General features: G+C 44.9%; 1 protein-coding gene across 2 annotated transcripts in view; it reads left to right on the top strand.

The window, feature by feature from the left end:
* Positions 1 to 8,669, top strand: part of LOC147431491 (DNA (cytosine-5)-methyltransferase DRM1A-like) — a 98,637-nt gene extending 89,968 nt beyond the window's left edge. For both annotated transcript variants that reach the window (XM_086494079.1, XM_086494078.1), the window contains 3 exons: positions 6,552 to 6,654; positions 6,747 to 6,850; positions 7,140 to 8,669. In XM_086494079.1, coding sequence (XP_086350205.1) covers positions 6,552 to 6,654; positions 6,747 to 6,850; positions 7,140 to 8,552 — 1,620 coding nt within the window. In that variant the 3' untranslated portion in view covers positions 8,553 to 8,669. The remainder of the gene's footprint in view (positions 1 to 6,551; positions 6,655 to 6,746; positions 6,851 to 7,139) is intronic.
* Positions 8,670 to 19,709: the final 11,040 nt, after the last annotated feature.

Below are 19,709 nucleotides of genomic sequence, written 5' to 3'. Positions count from 1 at the left end.
GAGAGAGAGTGCGCTTGTTTCCACTTTCTTTAGGCACTTGTTTTCTCTTGCTTACAAAAGTGGAGTTGTTCCAGGCTTTAGGAGGTTCTCGGGTAGCATTGTAGGCTTAGAAGGTAAGTAGAGACTCCTAGAGACTAGTCATGCTGCCACATATGCTTCAGGTCGGCTATCAATAGACCAAACACTAGCACTATAGCCAGGCTGTACATCATTAGCAAGCATAAACCTTACCAAGCTCAAGGTTCAATGCATGGCCCAGTTGCATGACGTCCCCATTTCTCAAATACTTCATGTGTGAACTTAATAGTATGAACCTCAGGATTACGCATTCTTTGACAAGGTAAGCTTGATACTCCAATGGTGCACATCTTGTGTGTATAGTGCCATACATATTCTTCTTGCAAGAGGTTATGCAGCATCACGTTCATGGAAAAATGCCCACCACAACTGTATGGTTCTCTCCTAGAAATATATTAATGTCTTCTTTCCGAGGCTACATATTGCATAATATTGTATCCCTCCCTTTTATAAACAAAACATTAATTCCTTTTATATACAAAACATTATCTTGCAAGATATATTTTTTAGGTGGAAATACATCACCTAGAATACACCTAGTTGTAAAAAATCAACCTCTTTGTATAAAGTTTCTCTTCAAAGGACAGATTACCTAAATGTACATCTCTGGGGAATAGGCCTTTGAGTATCCCAACGGTCTCTTAGTACACAGTATACAGCCACTTTTTGTGCTAGAAGGAAAAAGAAAAGTTTCTCTTCAAAGGCTTATCCACTACGCAACACAATACCTTAAGTATCATTCCTTGTGGAGCTTCATGAGCCTCCTTGTTTTGATACTTTGTAACACATCGGCTACTCCCAAGCCTCAAAGTGCTTAAGCAATTTCTCTATTTGCTTCCGTAGGCTCTTCAATCGTGGTTTGTTGTCCTTCCAAACTCCCAAGACTTGCTTCATAACAAGCAATGCATCACCTTTAATCTATGAACGACTTATCCCAAGCTGCATACATATTGTTTTCCACACTCTAGAACGTCATGCACTTCTAGTGACCTTGAACTCTCCTTAAAATTTGTCACCCATTTGAGTCCATGGGCAATGTAAGAATAAAAGGAGGCACTGTCATGTATTCTCTCCTCAATCTCATTGAGCTTCTATTAGGCCTAACATTGGATCTGTGCGCTCTCCAAGTGTCACTTCTACAGATGAGAAAGAGATGCTAAAACGCATGCCTCTCCCACTTCATGGACTTTACCAGGTATGACGATGGCATCCCATGAAAGATAAAACTCCCCATGCTCTCGAACAGAGCCCACTAGTGCCATATATGGCTAAAAGCAAGGGAAGGTGGTACAAAATTGGTTGTCCTTGACAGTACCTTTGACAAATCTTTGCAATGCAATTTATCGAACTCCCAAAAGAAATCACTTATCATATTGTTTTTTTTTTTTTCTGAGAAAAGATCCTTCTATTAGTTAATGAAACTGCCCATAGGGCTACAACCACCTCTACTAGAGAGGTCTACAGCAAGCATAAGGGGAGACTCACCCAATGAAAAAACAGCATATGTACAATGAGGCTAAATCAGGAGATGGGAGGAGGGAAAAGCTACACAGGTGGACAGTAGTGCCATCTGAGCCCACCCTGGACCATGGTGAAGAAAGACCCAGGACGCCAGAGTCGAAGGAAAGCCTCTCTACGCTCCTGCATGTGGTCGGAGCTGCCCTGGAGCCTCTCAAACTGCCCCCCGAGTGTACGGATGAGCTCTAGCCAAAGATCTCGAACTGTCTCTGCTGGTGGTACAAGGCGAGTCTCAAAGATGCGGGAGTAGTGGGCCCGCCGGATGAACCAGAGTGTCAGGCTGCAGATGAGCTCCCAACACTCCTCTCTCTCACTGCACCACTCCTCTGGAGTAAGCTCTGTAGTAGGCTGGAGTGTAGGTCGACCCCCCTGAATCACTATCATCCTGCTGGTGGAGGATAGCTCAAATTGTAGTGTCGGGCCCGTGAGAGTGGACCAAGCAGCTGCCCCCCAAGTGTACTATCATGCTGTGGAAAAAGTTGGCATCAGCCGAAGGACACGAAGCCAAACCTGCTGTGCCATAGGACAGTCCCAAAGACAATGACGCTGACTCTCCACACAAGCTGCGCATGCTACCGAGAGACCACTATGTACAAGCCAGCTCCCCACTGCTGTAGTTCTATGTGCAACTAGCCACTGGAACAAAGTGACTCACCGCGGCTGTCTGGCGTCCCACAACCTCGCCCAAAAAGCTAACAAGAACTCAGCTGTGAGACCCTCCTCCTGCCAATGAGGTGTTGCAGCACGACGAGCCTCTCTCCGTGCTGCCAGTATTTTGACGTCCCAGTTGAACACTGTACTGAAAGAAAGTGACAGCTGGATGGTCCGTTGAGGCAAAAGGGTCCCCGCCAAAACCACTCTCCAGGATCCCATTGCACTCATGCCAGTGGACAACTCTCTCAAACCCACATCCTCCAATAGCCAGTCTCAAGAGCTGCTGGGTCAGGATCGATGACACAAGTCCTCCCACAGATGCCCACAACTCGGATCCTCTAAAAACAACACTCTGCAACGTGTGGGGCCTCAACTGATACTCAGTGTAAACGACCCTCACCTTGTAGCTCGAAAACCAAGGAAGGTACAGTCTCTGAACAAGCCCGAACTGCGATGAGGACCTCCAGTCGCGTGAAGGCCCCCATCTATCTAGACACCATTGACTCGAGAGGTGTGAGCCACTCAGCTGGTATTGCCTCTGTGATGTCCTGACACATGCTCTGCACCCCTCTCATGCCCTGTAGCTAGATGCTCTGAAGCTCCTCAAACAAGCGTGAGAACTGTAGCCAGTCACCTAAGGTGCATGTTGGACCCTCTGCCATGGAACCCCAAGAAACATGAGGCCTACTACCAAACAAGTGGCCTCTCTGAGTGCTAACCATGGGGTTCCCAACAAGGGGATGTCGCAAACGCTCCTCTGTGCAAGTATGTTGATGCTGCTCCAGGCCTCTCCTCAACTGCTTCCAGGAGCAGAGCAGACTCACATCAAAACGGTCCTCCAATCTCTTGCTCAAGCCAACTCTGCACATCTCTGTGAAAATCCATCTGGTCGAAGGTCTCCAAGGGCCTCCAGCCTGGGGTACTCTAGCACTAAGCCGCTGTTCAGCAAAAACTCTTCCCAAGGCTCCTCCCCTGGAAGCAATCCTCTAACAACAAACTTCCCAGGAAGGGCTCTGCTTTGCTGTGCTGGGTCTATGATCCCCAGGCCCCCTTGCAAACAAGGAAGATTGATGACCTGCCAGGCCACTTTGGCCCGGGCTATCTGAGTGTCACGCCCTGACCAAAGGAAATTCCTGATCAGCCTCTCTACCTGGCTGATGCAGGAACTCGAGAAGATCCAACAAGATGTGATGTACCACATAGTAGCCAACAACACCTTGTTGGCCACTACGACTCTGTTAGCCAGAGAAAGTCGTACGGAGCTCCAGTGTAACAGCTTCCTCCTGATGGACAGGAGGAGGGGAGCAATCTGCTGCTCAAGAGACAAGTCCAAACCAACCTGGCAGCCCAAGTATCGAACTCTAGTCCTTGGGGGAATCCATCTAAAACCCTCACCTGGCAGCCAATCAGGCGTAGGAGCACTACCAACCAAGAAAGCGATTTTCTTTCTCCAGTTGATTCGTGCGCTTGATGCACAACAAAAAGTCTCAAGAGCCTGCTCAGACCTGTGAAGGTTGGCCTCCTGGCCCTCCAAGTACAAAGCTGAGTCATTTGCAAACTCAGCATCCAGCAGCTCGTCGCCCCGAATAGGGAGCGCTAAGCCATGTAGACCAACCTGCTGTGAAACCAAAAATCTGCTCATCGCCTCAGCATAGAACAGAAAGAGAAAGGGGACAAGAGGGCAGCCCTGTCTGACCGAACGTGTGAGCATGAAACGATCTCCTCTACCACCTGCCAACAGTACCTCACTGTGTGCCCATCTGTAAAGAGCTGACACATCTCTGACCTAGGCATCTGAGAAGCCCATCCTGCATAGAGTCCCCTCCAAAAAGTCCCAGTCAACTCTATCATAGGCCTTCTCAAGATCGAGAAGAAGAATCACCAGATCCTCACCACGGAGGTGAGCGAGGGTAGACGCCTCCCAAAACGTAAAGACGTTGTCAAGGATACTACGCTCCTCGACAAAACCTGTTTGTGTCCCATGAATAATGCTCTCTAGAAGTGGCTGAATCCTCAAACTCAGAGCCTTGGCAAGAAATTTGTAGGCTGAGTTGAGGATGGTGATGGGCCTCCACTGTCGAATCTCATCCAAGGAGCCACCCTCCTTGGGAGTGAGGTAATTCAGACCCTCAGTCATGCTGTCAGGCACCTCTCCTGTGTGTAGGATGTACTGATAAGCGTTGCAGAGATCTGAGCCAAGTAAGTCCCAGTACTCTAAGAAAAAGTTGGGAGTCAAACCATCCTTACCTGGACAGCTACCTTGAGGAAGTGCTCTGAGGGCCACGTGGAGCTCCTCTAGCTGAAGAGGCATCTCGAGCTTCTAGTGCATACAAGACAAGGCATTTGTGCCCATACCTTCTCTCTTCATGCATCCTAACGCTCTGACTGAGGCGCTGCTGACAGCAGGTCGCGGTAAAAGTCAGTAGCAACTACTCGCATGTCCTCTTGCTCGGAAGCAACTCACCCGTAACGCCTCCTCAACTGGTTGACCCTGATATGCGTATGTCGGGGTCCCACTGTCTCAAAGAAATCCCTTGTCACTCTATCACCCACCTCGGTCCACTGAGATGCGTGTCGATGCAAAGCAAACTCGTGGCGCCTCTCCTGTGTGCTGGCAAGCTCCTGGCGAGCCTGCTGCAAGTGCTCCTCTAACCAAGGACTGTCTGGATGCTGCTCTTGCATCCTCTGCAGGGAAGCAACCCCCTGTCGGAGATGTTGCTCCTCCTCTCTCGTTGCAGCCAGGCGGGCCATGGACTCCTGAAGAAATAGCCGACTAATCTGAGCAAGTCCAGAGGCCACTCTATGAGCAAGAGAGTCCTGCATGTCTAAGCCCTCTGTCCAAAGAACTACCACTCGCTCTCTGAGCACAGAGTCCAGCAAAACCCTCTCAGGGATAGGTAGCATCGTGCTCCCCCTTCTTTGTCTATCTTTCCTTGTGAGGATCACTAGTGCATGGTCCGAAAAAGAAGTCCCAGCCAGAATGCAAACTGTCTCACCCAAGTCACAGAAGTGGTCACTAGTCTAGAAGTGATCTATCCAAGATAGGTTCACTCCTCCCACTCTGTGGTCCGAACGAGAGAAGGCTAGGTTGTCTAGGGCCTCACAAAGCTAGAGTGTGGGGATGCCAGCCGCCTTGGCAGCTATAGAGGCTGCTGTGCGAGGTGTCTCCAGGACAGTCCCAATCGCTGAGCCTATCCTAGAAAGGAGCGGAAGTTACTCCCTCCTGAGGCCGGGGAAGAAGACTGAGATGGGCACCTCGACAAGAACGTCGGTAGCTGGGTCGAAACCGTGGCGCCACTGTCGAAAGTATGCTCGAACTGCTCATATGGCCAGGGAGCTCATCGTAATGACCTTGGACGCCATCTCGGGAGTCTCAAACTCTATCTAGTAGTAGCCATGTTCGAGAAGCTAAACATCGAGATTCTTGCCCACCTCTACGAGAAAGCGGGCCTGAAGGAGATTGCGCACTTCCTCTCTGCTGGGTCTGGTACCGAGAATCTTGCAAATAACAGAGGTGGCCTGAAGGCGCACCACCTCTGCCTCTAAGCTCGCTTGCTCTGTCGGCGAGAGAGCAAGTCGAACAGCGCACAGCAGGTTGGGCGGGCAGCATCAGGGCAACGCGCAAGAGAAGGGGGGGGGGGGGGGGGGGGGGGGGGGGGGCAGGGTAGGGCGTGCGCGAGGCGAAGCAAAGGGAGAGAGCGATGGCAAGCGCGAGGTGAAGGAGCAACAGCGAGCACTCCCTGGGGCCAGTTTAGTTCATATGCCATCATATTGTATTTCATTTGATACATCTTGGAAAGAAGAATATAAAAAAACAAACTCTGACAAGTTTTGACACAAACTACAAAAATCTCAGCGGTCCCCACTTTTTTATTAGTACCAATAAGGCGGGAAAAAAAATTGGTCCTTTTTTTGTACCACCAAACCCTGCTTTCAGCCATATTCATAGTCCATGAAGACATACATAGCCATTTCCATGCGGCGAGCTTTGTCCCATGCACTATAGTGTGACTCCTTCCGAGTGATCAATTAAGGTATCAACAATTCTGAACGTTAGGTCTAAGGGCATCAACAATTTTAGACCCAAAATCACCTGATAGACTTTCGAGGTACTTGTAAACATTACGCAATTCTATCATCCCTCCATGGTGGGGCAAAGTGGCTCATCTTCCAATGGATTTCAACATATAGTTTGTTCATATGGTTTTTAAAAAAAGGGAAACATTTACAGAAACATAGTAATACTCGGGATATTTTCAATTGTTAATTTACGAAGTCCAATACTTAAAAATGTTTTGCAGGTCGATTCTTATGAAAACATGGATTGTGAACCTGCAATAGTATCAAAACTTCTTAAAATGGGGTTTCCGTTCGTTGCCATCCAGAAGGCTTTTACGTTATCTGGTATCTTAATAGCCACAAACAATCATATTTTTCATTTTCAAACTAAAGAAAATCTAGCATTCTTCATAATGTTCTTCTTAAACCATCGCCAGGAAGCCATGATTTTGAAGTACTTCTTGATGTTCTCAATGCATTCGAAAGTCTGAAGAATGAGAGAGAAGTGGCTGAAGCTAAAGAGTCCTCACACATGAAACAGGTGACACTTGTGGGATATTCATTGGAATTGTTCATTTCATTTCATAGAATATCTAGCAAATAAGACACTTGAGTGTGCTGTTTTGGTACAACTGATGCATCATCTTGTGCATGGAGAAGAGAAGAAGAAGAAGTTTTTAACGTCATAGGAACAATTCCAAGAGGCCTCAAAGATCTATCGACGGGGCTTGAACTGGAGAGAAAAATGGTTTCTGTTGGCCAGGTTTAGACCTAGTGGCATCACCAGTTTTGTGCAATTTGAAGATTAAATTCTGTGGCCATGTGTGCAGGGAGATGAAAGTTTAGGTGCCAGACTTTTCGATGATATTTCCAGTTCTGCATCAGAGGACAGCTTGAGCTTTAGAGCAGATGTGCTGGGAGAGAGCGTAGGTGCCAGCCATTTCAATAGCAGGATCAGCTATGGAGCAGAGAGCAGCTTGAGATGTAAACCTGGTCTTAAATGGACAGGAACCATGGAAAAGCTGTGGTGCTCATACCTAGGCAGCAAGAAAAAAATGGAATTTTCACCACTCTCAGATTCAGATGACAGTGAAGCAGAGATGTTCCGGCCAACTTTAGAGGGCAAAACTCTGAAATCTAAAGGCAGCAAACGCAAATTGGAATTCCAGGCGGTCGACAAAGTGCAGTCTCAGGTGGGAAGGATGATGGGTTATGGAATTCCCGGCCTTTTCATAGGGCGACCCAAGCCTTTGCCTCATCTGATGCATGGACCTCCCTACTTCTACTTTGAAAATGTTGCTGGTGTGCCCAACAATGAATGGGACACCATCAAACGCCACTTCAATGGCGTCGATCCAGAGTTCACAGATTCGAAGTTTTTTTCTGCAAGCCGAAGGCCTCGGGGTTATGTGCATAATCTACCCGTAGAAGGACGTACACCTCTCTCATGTCCACCACCAATGACTGTATCCGAGGCTTTTCCCGATACACAACGCTATTGGCCAAGCTGGGATACAAGAGAGAAACTGAATTGTATTAACACTCGCAAAGCGCCAGATAGTCTGTGTGGTTTGATTAGGACACTCTTTGCTTTGTCTGATGATGGTCGCGAGCTTCCCTACCACAGGCAGCAAGAGATAGTTCAAGCTTGCAAGAAGTGGAACTTGGTTTGGGTGGGGCCGGGGCGAGTAGCTCCACTTGAGCCTCATGAGATGGAGCTCCTGCTAGGGTTCGACCGCGATCACACGAGAGGCTTCTCATCAATGACGGATAGATATGATGCATTGGGAAACTCCTTCCAAGTACATACAGTTGCATATCATCTGTCACCTCTCAGGTATTTATACCCACATGGTGTCGCGGTCTTGTCGCTTTTCTCTGGTATTGGGGGAGCAGAGGTGGCTCTTGACAAGCTCGGGGTTCCCTTGAAAGTGGTTATTGCAGTGGAGATAAATGAGAAGGTGAGGGAGGTGCTAGCCGGCTGGTGGCGAAAGAGTGGGCAAACAGGGGAGTTAAAGCTCAGAACTGATGTCAGAGACCTTACTTATGATGTGCTGGCTGATCTTGTGGATGAAGTGGGGCCAATTGACCTCATCATTGGGGGCAGCCCATGCAACAACTTGTCAGGAAACAATCGTGTCAGCCGCGTTGGGCTCAGTGGGAGTGAATCCAGCCTCTTTTTTGAATTCCCACGAATTCTGAATATTGTAACACAGGTCATGAGGGACAGGGGCTTCTTGTGAATTGCCCATTTTGTATGACACTTGAACTAATTCACTATTTATCATTCTGAACATTGAAACACAGGTCATGAGGGCCATGTACTCTGTATCGTAAAAAATCCTAATTATCCCATGCTATATCGACTTTCTTACAAGCAAAAAAACTTGAATATAACGTGGGCTCCTGTTATTTTACTAGTACAAGCTGCAACTTTGATTGGGAAAGCTCTGGGGGTGTTTGTGCTCTAAGGTTTGGATGGCTGGCACTAGCTCCTTTGATGATCAGAATTTTCTCATGAGGTCATTGTGCCAAATAAAGGAGGGCACATGAAGAATTGCAGAAGATAAAACTAGTGAGCTAATGCGTTTGTTTGTGAAGAGCGCAGCCTGGACGAGTGGAGATGAATAGATAGAAAAACCATATGCTAAATTCTGAGAAATGAGAAGGAATACATAAAAGAGGGATTTTTATATGAGAAGAAACACCCTTCATTAAACTGCAATGATTCAAAGAAATACCCTGCAAAGAAGTCATCAGTCATTTGTGGGAATGGCAGTGTCATTTCTGGGAATTGCAGACTGGATCTGGAAATGAAAAGTTTGGGCTTTATACACAGAAGGATTAATTGAATCATGTGTAGCAGGTTTAATACAAGAACATCTGATGACATCGATGGGAATTAGATTTCTTAGTATGATGTGTAGAGAAGGACAGTTTCCCTTTGGGATGCAAATAATGCCAACACATAGTTCGTCATAACCTTTGAAAAACTGCTTTTGATGCATTAGTTGCAATCATACATGATTCCATGGTTTAATGTGGTTCCACCTTGAAAATCTATGGTGTAATGGTTGATTTTGTAAGCATTCTGCTATCCCTGGTATTATTGAAGTTACTCCTTGAGAGAACTGAGGATATCTGCTAATCTCAATATTTGAGAAAGCATGGCTTGTTTTGATTGACCTGTTTCGATGAGAGGGTAAATCTTTGTACAGATGTTCTACTACACTCGTGTCAAAGATGTAGCCTTATGTTTCAGAGAGTGAGGGATGTATGAATGAAGTTTGTAAATAAATGTCATCCATAAATGGGGCAAGAACCGTATCTGTTTGCTTCACGGCGGTATCGCCATGAGATCTTCCATGTCTGTATCCAGAAAAGTGAAGATGTTCTCTAGTCGGTTAAAAGTCATGCATCTAAGAACTGAACAGCTATATCCTTAAAATCAAATTTGGACATCACTTTTTTTCTTTCTTAACAAGTTCTTTACCTAATTGGAATCTAGATAAAAGGCTTTAACAGACATTATATTCCTCCCATTCATAAGAGCAAGGAAACTCTTAGTATTCAATGCACATGCAATATCTAAACCATCATAAAGGCCTCCATCTTTTGAAGAAGGGCTTTATTTCTCCACTTATACCCTATTGTGCATTGTGCACAAGTAGTTTGGACTCTTGTTGCCTCTTCACCAAAATTCATTCGATAGATTTTTCTTCTTATGCTTGCTTGAAGTAGAGTAAGCAACTTGGCTTAATTTACTTTGAATAGCAAACTTTTACACCATTGAAAACATTATAATAAGCATTGCATCCTACGTACCCGGGATTGACTACTTGCCTTTAGAAAGTTCTAGCCAAGAAACTTTTTACCTCATGACAAAATGATTCACAAAGGAAATTCAGTTCTTTGCATGCTTGATGGAGCTAGATACCCCTTCTTTGCTATCAACAAATATAAACTACTACTTACCATCTTACGGTCTTAGTATAGTGCATGCATTTGATGCTCTTGATGTACTTGCCTCCACTAGATCTGATCCATTTGTATACATTTACTTAATATTTGGAAAGGTGGGTATCACCTTGTTAGATTGAGTAGACTTTTGAATCATAGCATTTGGGAGCAAGATCCTTTTTCTATCTTGATGAATTTTTTGTGTTCAATTTCCAAAGGTCCTTCTAGTATCTTGATGAAATTATTGTGTTTGAAGAAGCAGTTTTAACATCATATATTGTTGTGGTTTTCTAAAGGGACTACTTGATAATTGCTCCAATGCAAAAAAAATGGTTGCATGAGATATTTGGTTAGCATTGCTTTCTATTGGAGTCCCTTCATTTGTATGTTTTGTTATTTTTATAATAAACAAGGTGAAGATTCACATTGGAATTCTATAACAAATAACAAGGTGAGGTCTCATGATGAGAGAGAGAGAGAGAGAGAGAGAGAGAGCATAATGCAAGGCATCTCAAATCACCAAATGCTAGAATATATGTATTCAAATGAAATAGAGCATTACAAGTACTAGAAGGATAGATTAAATACACAAACTTAATAACATTCAATCAACATTGTAAAAGCACAAGCAACCATCAACATCATAAATAAGGATAGATTAAATGCACAACCATATCATCGATCAACATTGTAAAAGCACAAGCAATGGTCACTATGATAATGCAAAAGGCTACTAATGTCAAGAAAGGTTACAAAAGAAGACCAACTACGACCATAAAATAGCTACAGCATAACCAAAAATGAATCGTAATATTGAGATAGCTTTGATGAAAACAAACAAGTTGAACCAACTTTTATCAAGCCCATATTAAGCAAAATTCAAAGGGAAATTAAAGAGAAGATGATGAAGCAAAATAAAAATGTATGTTTGCATATAAAAACTTTATACTTAGTTGTCCATGTATAGAGAATGCCAAACTTGTTGAGTTTTCAAATACCTCAAGTTACTTTTTGATGCATTGTCTTTAGAAATCCTTTCTATGCCTTCACTTTTTACCTGTTCAGAATGCATGGAACTCTTGGGAGCAATTGTGGGGTGTTGGATAAATCTTGTCGATAGGTGCCACATGTTCAAGTAATGATAGCAAACATTTTTCGTTCCTAGTTGTAAGGGGGTATTAACTAAACATCATCTTATGTACATGTAAGCCAATGTGAGAGATAGGCTACACTTATTTCCTATTTCTATAAAGAGAGATATTGAGTAGCGGATCATACACTCTTTCTCCTCCTTGTATGTCGTTGTGACTTTCACCTTGTTTGAAAAATGTAGAGACCTATCTACTTGTTGCAGATACTTAATATTGTAGCATCTCAAAAATCAATTAGTACCACAATTTTTAAAGAGTTTGCTACATGCAACTTAGGCTATATTACCTTTCCATTGACACCTAATACACGACCCACATAGGGGTGCAAACAATCACACCGCATCATTTTTTATATGAAGTAGCCAATAGTTGGTTATGCACAAATGTGCAACCGAAGGTACTTTTTCTTTGACAAATTTTCTTTTTTAACAAGAGCAATTAGTGATATATCAGGAGCATTGCTTCGTTACAGAGGATGCAGGAGCAGCATCCAGACAGTCCTTGGTTGGAGGAGTAGCTACAGTAGGCTCGCCAGAAGCTTGTTAGCACAGAGGAGAGGCGACATGAGTTTGCTTTCCACCGACAAGCATCTCAGTGGACACAGCGGGGCGATAGAGTGACTGATGCTTTCTTTGAGGTAGTGGGACTCGGCATTCGCATGCCAAGGTCAATCAGTTGCGGAGGCCCGACGGGTCAGTTGCTTCTAAGCCCGAGGATATGCGCGCAGTTGCTACTGACTTTTACCGTGAGTTACTGTCTGCAGAGCCTCAGTCAGAGCATCAAGATGCATGCAAGGAGAAGGTTTGGGCACAGATGCCTTGTCTTGTGACTGAGGAGATGCGTCAGAGGCTTGAGCTGCCACTTCAACTTGAGGAGCTGCACACGGCTCTTAGGGCCCTTCCCTGTGGTAGCTGTCCAAGTGAGGATGGGTTGACTCCCAGTTTTTTCTTCGAGTACTGGGACCTGCTTGGCCCAGATCTCTGTAGTGCTTTTCAATACATTTTGCACACAGGAGTGATGCTTGACAGCATGAGTGAGGGCTTGATCTACCTCATTTCCAAGGAGGGGGGCTCCTTGGATGAGATTCGATAGTGGCGCCCCATCACCATCCTCAACTCAGCCTACAAAGTTCTTGCCAAGGCTCTGAGTTTGAGGATTCAGCCACTTCTAGAGAGCCTTATACATGGGACTCAGACAGGTTTTGTCAAGGAACGCAGTATCCTTGACAACATCTTTACTTTTTGGGAGGCTTCTATCCTAGCACGGTTCCGTGGTGAGGACCTAGTGATTCTTCTTCTCGATTTTGAGAAGGCATACGACAGAGTTGACTGGGACTTTCTAGAGGGCACTCTACGCAGGATGGGCTTCTCAGATGCTTGGATCAGAGGGGTGTTAGCTTTGTACAGACAAGCACACAGTCAGGTACTTTTGGCAGGAGGTAGAGGTGATCACTTCATGCTCACACGTTCGGTCAGACAGGACTGTCGTCTTGCCCCCTTCTTCTTTCTGTTCTACGCGGAGGCGATGAGCAGGTTTTTGGTGTTGCAGTAGGTTGGTCTACGGGGCTTAGCACTCCCTATTCGGGGAGATGAGCTACTGGACTCTAAGTTTGCTGACGACTCAGCCTTGTACTTAGATGGCTAGGAGGCCAACCTTTAGAGGTGTGAGCAGGCTCTAGAGACCTTCTGTTGTGCATCGGGCGCACTGATCAACTAGAGAAAGACAGTGGCTTTCTCCGTTGGTAGTGCTCCTGTGCCCGATTGGATGCCAGGAGAGGGTTTTAGGTGGATTCCCCCAGGGACTGCAGTTCGGTACTTGGGCTGTCAGGTTGGTTTGGACTTGTCTCCCAAGAAGCAGATTGCTCCCCTCCTCCTGTCTATCAAGAGGAAGTTGTTACATTGGAGCTCAGCACGACTTTCTTTGGTTGGCAGAGTAGTAGTGGCCAACCAGGTGTTGTTGGCGACTATGTGGTACATCACTTCTTGCTAGATCTTCTCGAGTTCTTGTATCAACCAGGTAGAGAGACTGATCAGGAACTTCCTTTGGTCAGGACGCGTCACTCAGATAGCCCGAGCCAAAGTGGCTTGGCAGGTTATCACTCTTCCTTGTTCACAGGGAGGGCTTGGGATCATTGACCCAGCACAGCACAGCAGAGCCCTTCATGGGAAGTTCATAGTCAGAGGACTTCTTCCAGGTGAGGAGCCCTGGAAGGAGTTCTTGCTACAACGGCTTCGTGTTAGGGTGCCTCAGGCTGGAGGCCCTTGGCGACCTTCGACCAGATGGATCTTCACAGAGATGCGCAGAATTGGTTTGAGCAGGAGACTGGAGAACCGCTTCGCTGTGAGTTTGCTTCGATCTTGGGAGCTCTTGCGGCGAGGCTTGGAGCAGAGACAGCCTACTTGCCCGGAGGAGCGCCTATGGCAACCCCTTGTCTAGAACCCCATGGTTAGCACTCAGAGAGGCCACTTGGTTGGTAGTCGGCCTCATGTTTCCTTGGGTCCCATGGCAGCGGGTCCAGCGCGCTCTTTAGGTGACTGGTTAGAGTTCTCAGGCTTGTCAGAGGAGGTGCACGGTCTCCAGCTACAGGGCATGAGAGGGGTGCAGAGCATGTGCTAGGACATCTCAAAGGCAGTTCCAACTGAGTGGCTCACGCCTCTCGAGCCAGTAGCACCCAGGTGGATGGGAGCCTTCACACGACTGGAGGTTCTCACCTCAATCAGGGCCTGCTCAGAGAACGTTCCATCCCTTTTCTTCGAGCTTCAGGGTGGGGGACGCTTACAACGAGTTGCAGTAGAGGCCCCGCAGGTGGCAGAGTGCTTTCAGAGGATCCGAGTAGTGGGCATCTGTGGGAGGACTTGTGTCATCGATCCTGACCCAACAGCTCTTGAGACTGGACACTGAAGGTTGTGGGCTGGGGAGTGCTGTCCACTGACACGAGAACAATGGGATCCTGGTGAGTGGCTCTGGAGGGACCCTTTCTCTTCTGCAGACCATCCAAGTGTCTCGTTCTTTCAGTACATTGTTCGACTGGGACGTCATATACTAGCAGCACAGAGAGGCCCGCCCCGCTGCAGCACCTCATTGGTAGGAGGAGGGTCTCACAACTGAGTTCTTGGCAGCCTTCTGGGAGAGAGTTACCTTGTTTCAGTGGTTGGTCGCACACAGAGCTACAACAGTTGGGAGCTGGCTAGTGCATAGTGGTCCTCGATCGCATGTGCAGCTTGTGACCATCTTGTGGAGAGTCAGCGTCATTGTCTTTGGTACTGTCCTTCGGCATAGTAGGTGTGGTTTCGAGTTCTTCGACTGATGCCTGCTCTCTCCACGGCTCGACAGTACACTTGGGGAGCAGCGGCTTGGTCCACCCTCACGGGCCCGGCACTTCAATTTGAGCTATCTTCCACCAGCAGGATGATAGTGATGCAGGAGGGGCGACCTACACTCCAGCCTGTCACAGAGCGTACTCCACAGGAGTGGTGCAGTGAGAGAGAGGAGTGTTGGGAGCTCATCAGTGGCCTGACACTCTCGTTCATCTAGCGGGCCCGTTGCTTCCACATCTTTGAGGCTCGCCCTGTGCCACCAATAGAGACTGTTCAGGATTTTTGGCTAGAGCTGATCCACACTCTCAGAGGACAGCTCGAGAGACTACATGGCAGCTCCTACCGCATGCAAGAGCGCAGAGAGGCTTTCCTTCGACTCTTGCGTCTTGGGCCTTTCTACACCATCGTCCAGGGTGTACTCCGATGGCACTACCGACCACTTGTGTGAGACAACTTGAGAGACTACAGGCAGTTCCGATTGCATACGGGAGCGCAGAGAGGCTTTCCTTTGACTCTTGCATCCTGGGCCTTTCTACACCATGGTCCAGGGTGTACTCCGATGGCACTACCGACCACCTGTGTGGCTTTTCCCTCTCCCCATTTCTTGATTTAGCCCCATTGTACATAGATTGGTTTTGTCATTGGGAGAGTCTTCCCACCATGGTTGTTGTAGCCCTCTCTTGAAGAGCTACTAATAGTAGGATCTTTTTCCGGGAAAAAAAAATAGTGATCTATCATGTAACTCAGTGCGTTTTCACTTTTTAACTCGTTCTTGGTTCTGTTATAGTAGCTATTTGGTATCCAATCAAATGCATGTTAACTGCCCATGAAGCCCAACAAAATTTGAGATGGTCTTAGTACTCAGAGGTTTAAGTGGTTAAGGGGTATTTGTTTACCTCTTTTTGAATATACCTTTGTCTAAGGAACCAAGCTGTGAGAAGTCGCGGCAACAACTCCTTGAAGGCCCCAAACCTGGCTGTGGTAAGGACCACATGTGATCTCTAGATGCAATCACATATGCTTGCACCTTAAAAGGCGTGTGCCTTATGCAACGCATTGACATGGGTGAAAGAATCAATGATGAGATTGTTAACTGGGGGCTGATGGAGAAAGATGACACGTTTGGCGATGTTTTGGTATGCATTCACCTACGCTTGCACCTGTAAGGCCTAAGGTTTTACGCAAGACCTTCACATCGGTGAGAGAATTCACAAATGAGATTGCTAGTCGGAGACTGTTGGAGAAAGATGCCATGTGTGGTGGTGCTTTGATCGTTATGTATGCCAAATGCGGTGCCCTCACCGAAGCACAATAAGTTGTTGATGGGGATCGTCTCCAGGATGTGGTCTTTTGAAGCACATTGATTGCAGGGTATGCCCTACATGTTGTGGCAAAAAAGCTCTCGATTGTTTTGCAAAGGGAAGGCCTTTCTCTGGATGAAATCGGTCTCTTGGAACGCGTTGATTGCAAGATATGTCTAACATGACTATATCAGGAAGCTCCAAGCTGTTCTAAACCGATATGAAGTTCTTCAAATGCAATCATCCATGCTTGCATCTTGAATGCATCTAGCATCACACAAAAGTTTGAGGCCTAAAGGACCAGAAATGGAATATCACAAGGGAGGTACAGTTGTTGCTTGTTCGTGTAATTCTGCCATCACCATGTTCGCACACAAAATCGAAAGAAACCAGTGATGATAAGGATACACAAGGCAAATATAAATGCAAAGAGCATCCACTTCTATGCTTACCACAACACCCCAAAAGCTGTGACGATAACCCATTTTTGTTTGCAAGTAGTGTAGCAGCTCTGGGTTAGCACCATTTTGCCCCAACACTGTATCTTGCAATCCATATGAATCTAAAATTGTAAAAATTTTTAAATTTCTGTAGAACGCAGTTGATGCCATCAAGCTTACCTTCCGTGAAGGTTGGTGGACAAATGCATAGCGGAGTAGTATCAACAACAACATTTGAAGACGTCGACATAATAAGGGATTGATTTTGCAAGGTAATACAAGTACTTCTCGTACAATCTTAGTTATTGACACTTAAAGCTTTGATACCATGTAAAAAATATAGAATAAAATAAGATCTTATAGCAAAGAGAGTAGCGAGAGATATGATGTAAAGTAAATTAATGGCAAATCAAAATTTAGATAGCACTATTACAAAGTGTTGGCATCATCCACCCATGCGCTCTCAAGGTAGAGCTTAGATGGCAATATAAACAACGAGAGCTAGTAGACAAGAATACAAGGGAGTGATTATCCTTCAATATAGGATATCTTAGTTCATGTACAAGAACCTGTCAATATCATTGTTGGGAATAATGCAAAATAATCAACAGAAGGGTCTTCGAAAATAATTTCTTTTTTAGTAGCTATAGGTGAAACTAAGCAACTCTCTCATGTATTGTATGTACCACAAATCAAGAAGAATCTGCTCTCGATTGGTGCAATCACTGATCGTGGTCTTAAAGTTTGTTTCAAGCAAATTGGAGCAGAATTCTTGGATTTTGAAGGCAATACAATAGGAGAAAAAGGAATAACAATCTTTACAAGATGTTGCACTTACAGTAACTAAAAAAGATATAACTCAATTATGACGAGAGATTTGCTCACTTAAGTATTGTTGTCCTAAAAGAGATGCAGGGATCTAGAATGGTTGCATACATGCTTTAAATCTCAGATATGAATGAAGTATGCAAGGCATGCATAATGGACAAGCAATAAAAGTATTTCCACGAGAGACATTTTTAAAAAACATAGTCTCCTCTAAAGGTGGTATATGCAGATCTCTGTGATAAAATGTCTACTTCTGCTTTGGGTGGATCTTTTTATTTTTTGTTGTTAGTTGATGACTTTAGTAGAAAAATGTGGCTCTATTTCGTTCATGAGAGACAGGAAAGAAGGTCAAGAAACTTTGAATAGATAGGGAGGAGAATCCATTTCAAATGAATTCAATAACTACTGGCAACGAGCATTGCAACAAGGGTCACCTTACTGCTAATGATAACAGCTTAGCTAACACAAGATGATATGGAGACACAAAGAGGATGTATTATTTTATTTTTTCATATACTCTAGACACTTAAGGCCATGAGTCGTTGTAAATTATCGATTCCCGAAGCAAGTACTTTATTGAAAATGTAACTATGAATCTATTCCAAAGAGGCTATAAACTTCCAGATTGTAACTCTTAATCCTTCAATTTCTTATTTTTGACCTAAACCCTTATGGCAAGGTATAAAAGCCAACTTTTGTAAGGGTTTTTCAAGTTTATTTTGGATAATGAAGCAACGTGCGTTTACAGAGAACACTGTGTATTCTTTTGAAGCTCATATCTCCCTTGCGGATGGTCTGCTTGAAGTGTCAATTCTTGCATTGCATTCGCAGGTGAAAGCTCTATGCGACATTGTAAGTTTTTCGTGGCAAAACTCTGATTTCGTTGTCACTAACCTCTTCTTAAATCAGCTCATAACCCACATTTTACGTATCAAAACTGCATTTTATGCATAGGAGGGGTAAGAGGGCATCATTGCTAAGCTAATAGGTGCATTCTAGATAAAAAAAACGGTTAAGTCAAATCTGCCCTGCAGCTATTGATTGTGATTTTGACAAGTGACTAAAAGGAAAATTTGATTGTATGGGTATGTGCTCTTAGGTGGGTCCTATAAGTTTTGTCTCGTTTGGACTTTTTTTGCTTGGTAAAATGATGAGATTTTCTTGCGGTATTGTAACCAAATTTTGATGCCCGACATGCAATTGAGTGTTGTTTTGGATAAGTAGGGATTGAATGTGCTTTCCAAAAGTCCGCCAACCTCTCGTAGCCTCCATGCAGTAGTTGGGTTGACTCCATACCATTCCATGGTATGACATTTATGTCCGTGGTTCTCACTATCATTACAATAAGATAGTAGGCTTGCTAAGGAAAGGGCCCAACACAGGACACTATAACCATCAGCTCCATTATGCAAAGAATAATCCATGCACACTAAGAAGAAGCCCACTATAACACCATCCTACCGACATCAACAATGGAACTCGCAATTACAGACGACAAAATGGGTATGGAAACCTAAGCAGGAATCTCAAGCTAAGATCGAGTTGCCAACTATCCGTAAAAAAAAATTCAAGGCACATCCAAGGGAAATGTTATATCGATGGGTACCCAAGACTCCACCAGTACCAGCAAAGTCAACCACACCCAGCACAATGGCTACGACCAGTACGTATAGTACCATCAAAGAACGATCTCATCTACTATAGGATTTATTCTCCAGGAGAGTTAAAAAACAGCTTGCTTCACCATTACTAACTCTTGAGAACACTACTCAAGACCCACCTCTTGCACCGCATAGTGCTTTTACATGCATTGACATAAGTACCATGATAGGGCCAATCTCGGCCATGCATAGACATGATTTTATCACACATGCACTGCACAACCCGGGCTATACTCTATTGCCCCGGAGAACTTAGGCAAGAAAGGGGGGAGACATTCTGATTGTGGACCCAAGCATATGAATCTGATAGAGAAAAGGGAAATTTTTGAAGCAATTGCGTGTTAGCGTGTGAATTTGTCTAGAAAAATCAGATGAAAATGCCCTTAAAAGCAATCGAAAGGGGGAGAACGTAATATGATAACCCCTCGGTGTGTGTATATATTGTAAATACATGTCAGAAAAGCCAAAAATATTGTGATTTTTACTCTTTTGGTGTGTTTTTGGAGAAAAAATACGACCAAAATAGAGTAATCCACAAAAATATGGCCAAGTACTAAAATTAGGTGTGTTTTAGTCTTTTTGGTTTGAAATTCCAGTTTTTGGAGTGAGTTTGTAATTTTCTTTTAAATTTTTCAACAATAGGTCAAAAATAATAAATAAATTTTAAACAAATCCAAATAAAGAAACCGGATGGACCATGATGTTTAGGAAGCAAAGACGGACAACCAAATCAAATCTTATG

The sequence above is a fragment of the Adiantum capillus-veneris genome, chromosome 21, assembly GCF_014529385.1.
Source record: "Adiantum capillus-veneris isolate H3 chromosome 21, ASM1452938v2, whole genome shotgun sequence".
NCBI classification, from domain to species: domain Eukaryota; kingdom Viridiplantae; phylum Streptophyta; class Polypodiopsida; order Polypodiales; family Pteridaceae; genus Adiantum; species Adiantum capillus-veneris.
Note: the sequence above shows the minus strand (reverse complement) of the source record. Positions and strands in the feature narration are given on the sequence as shown.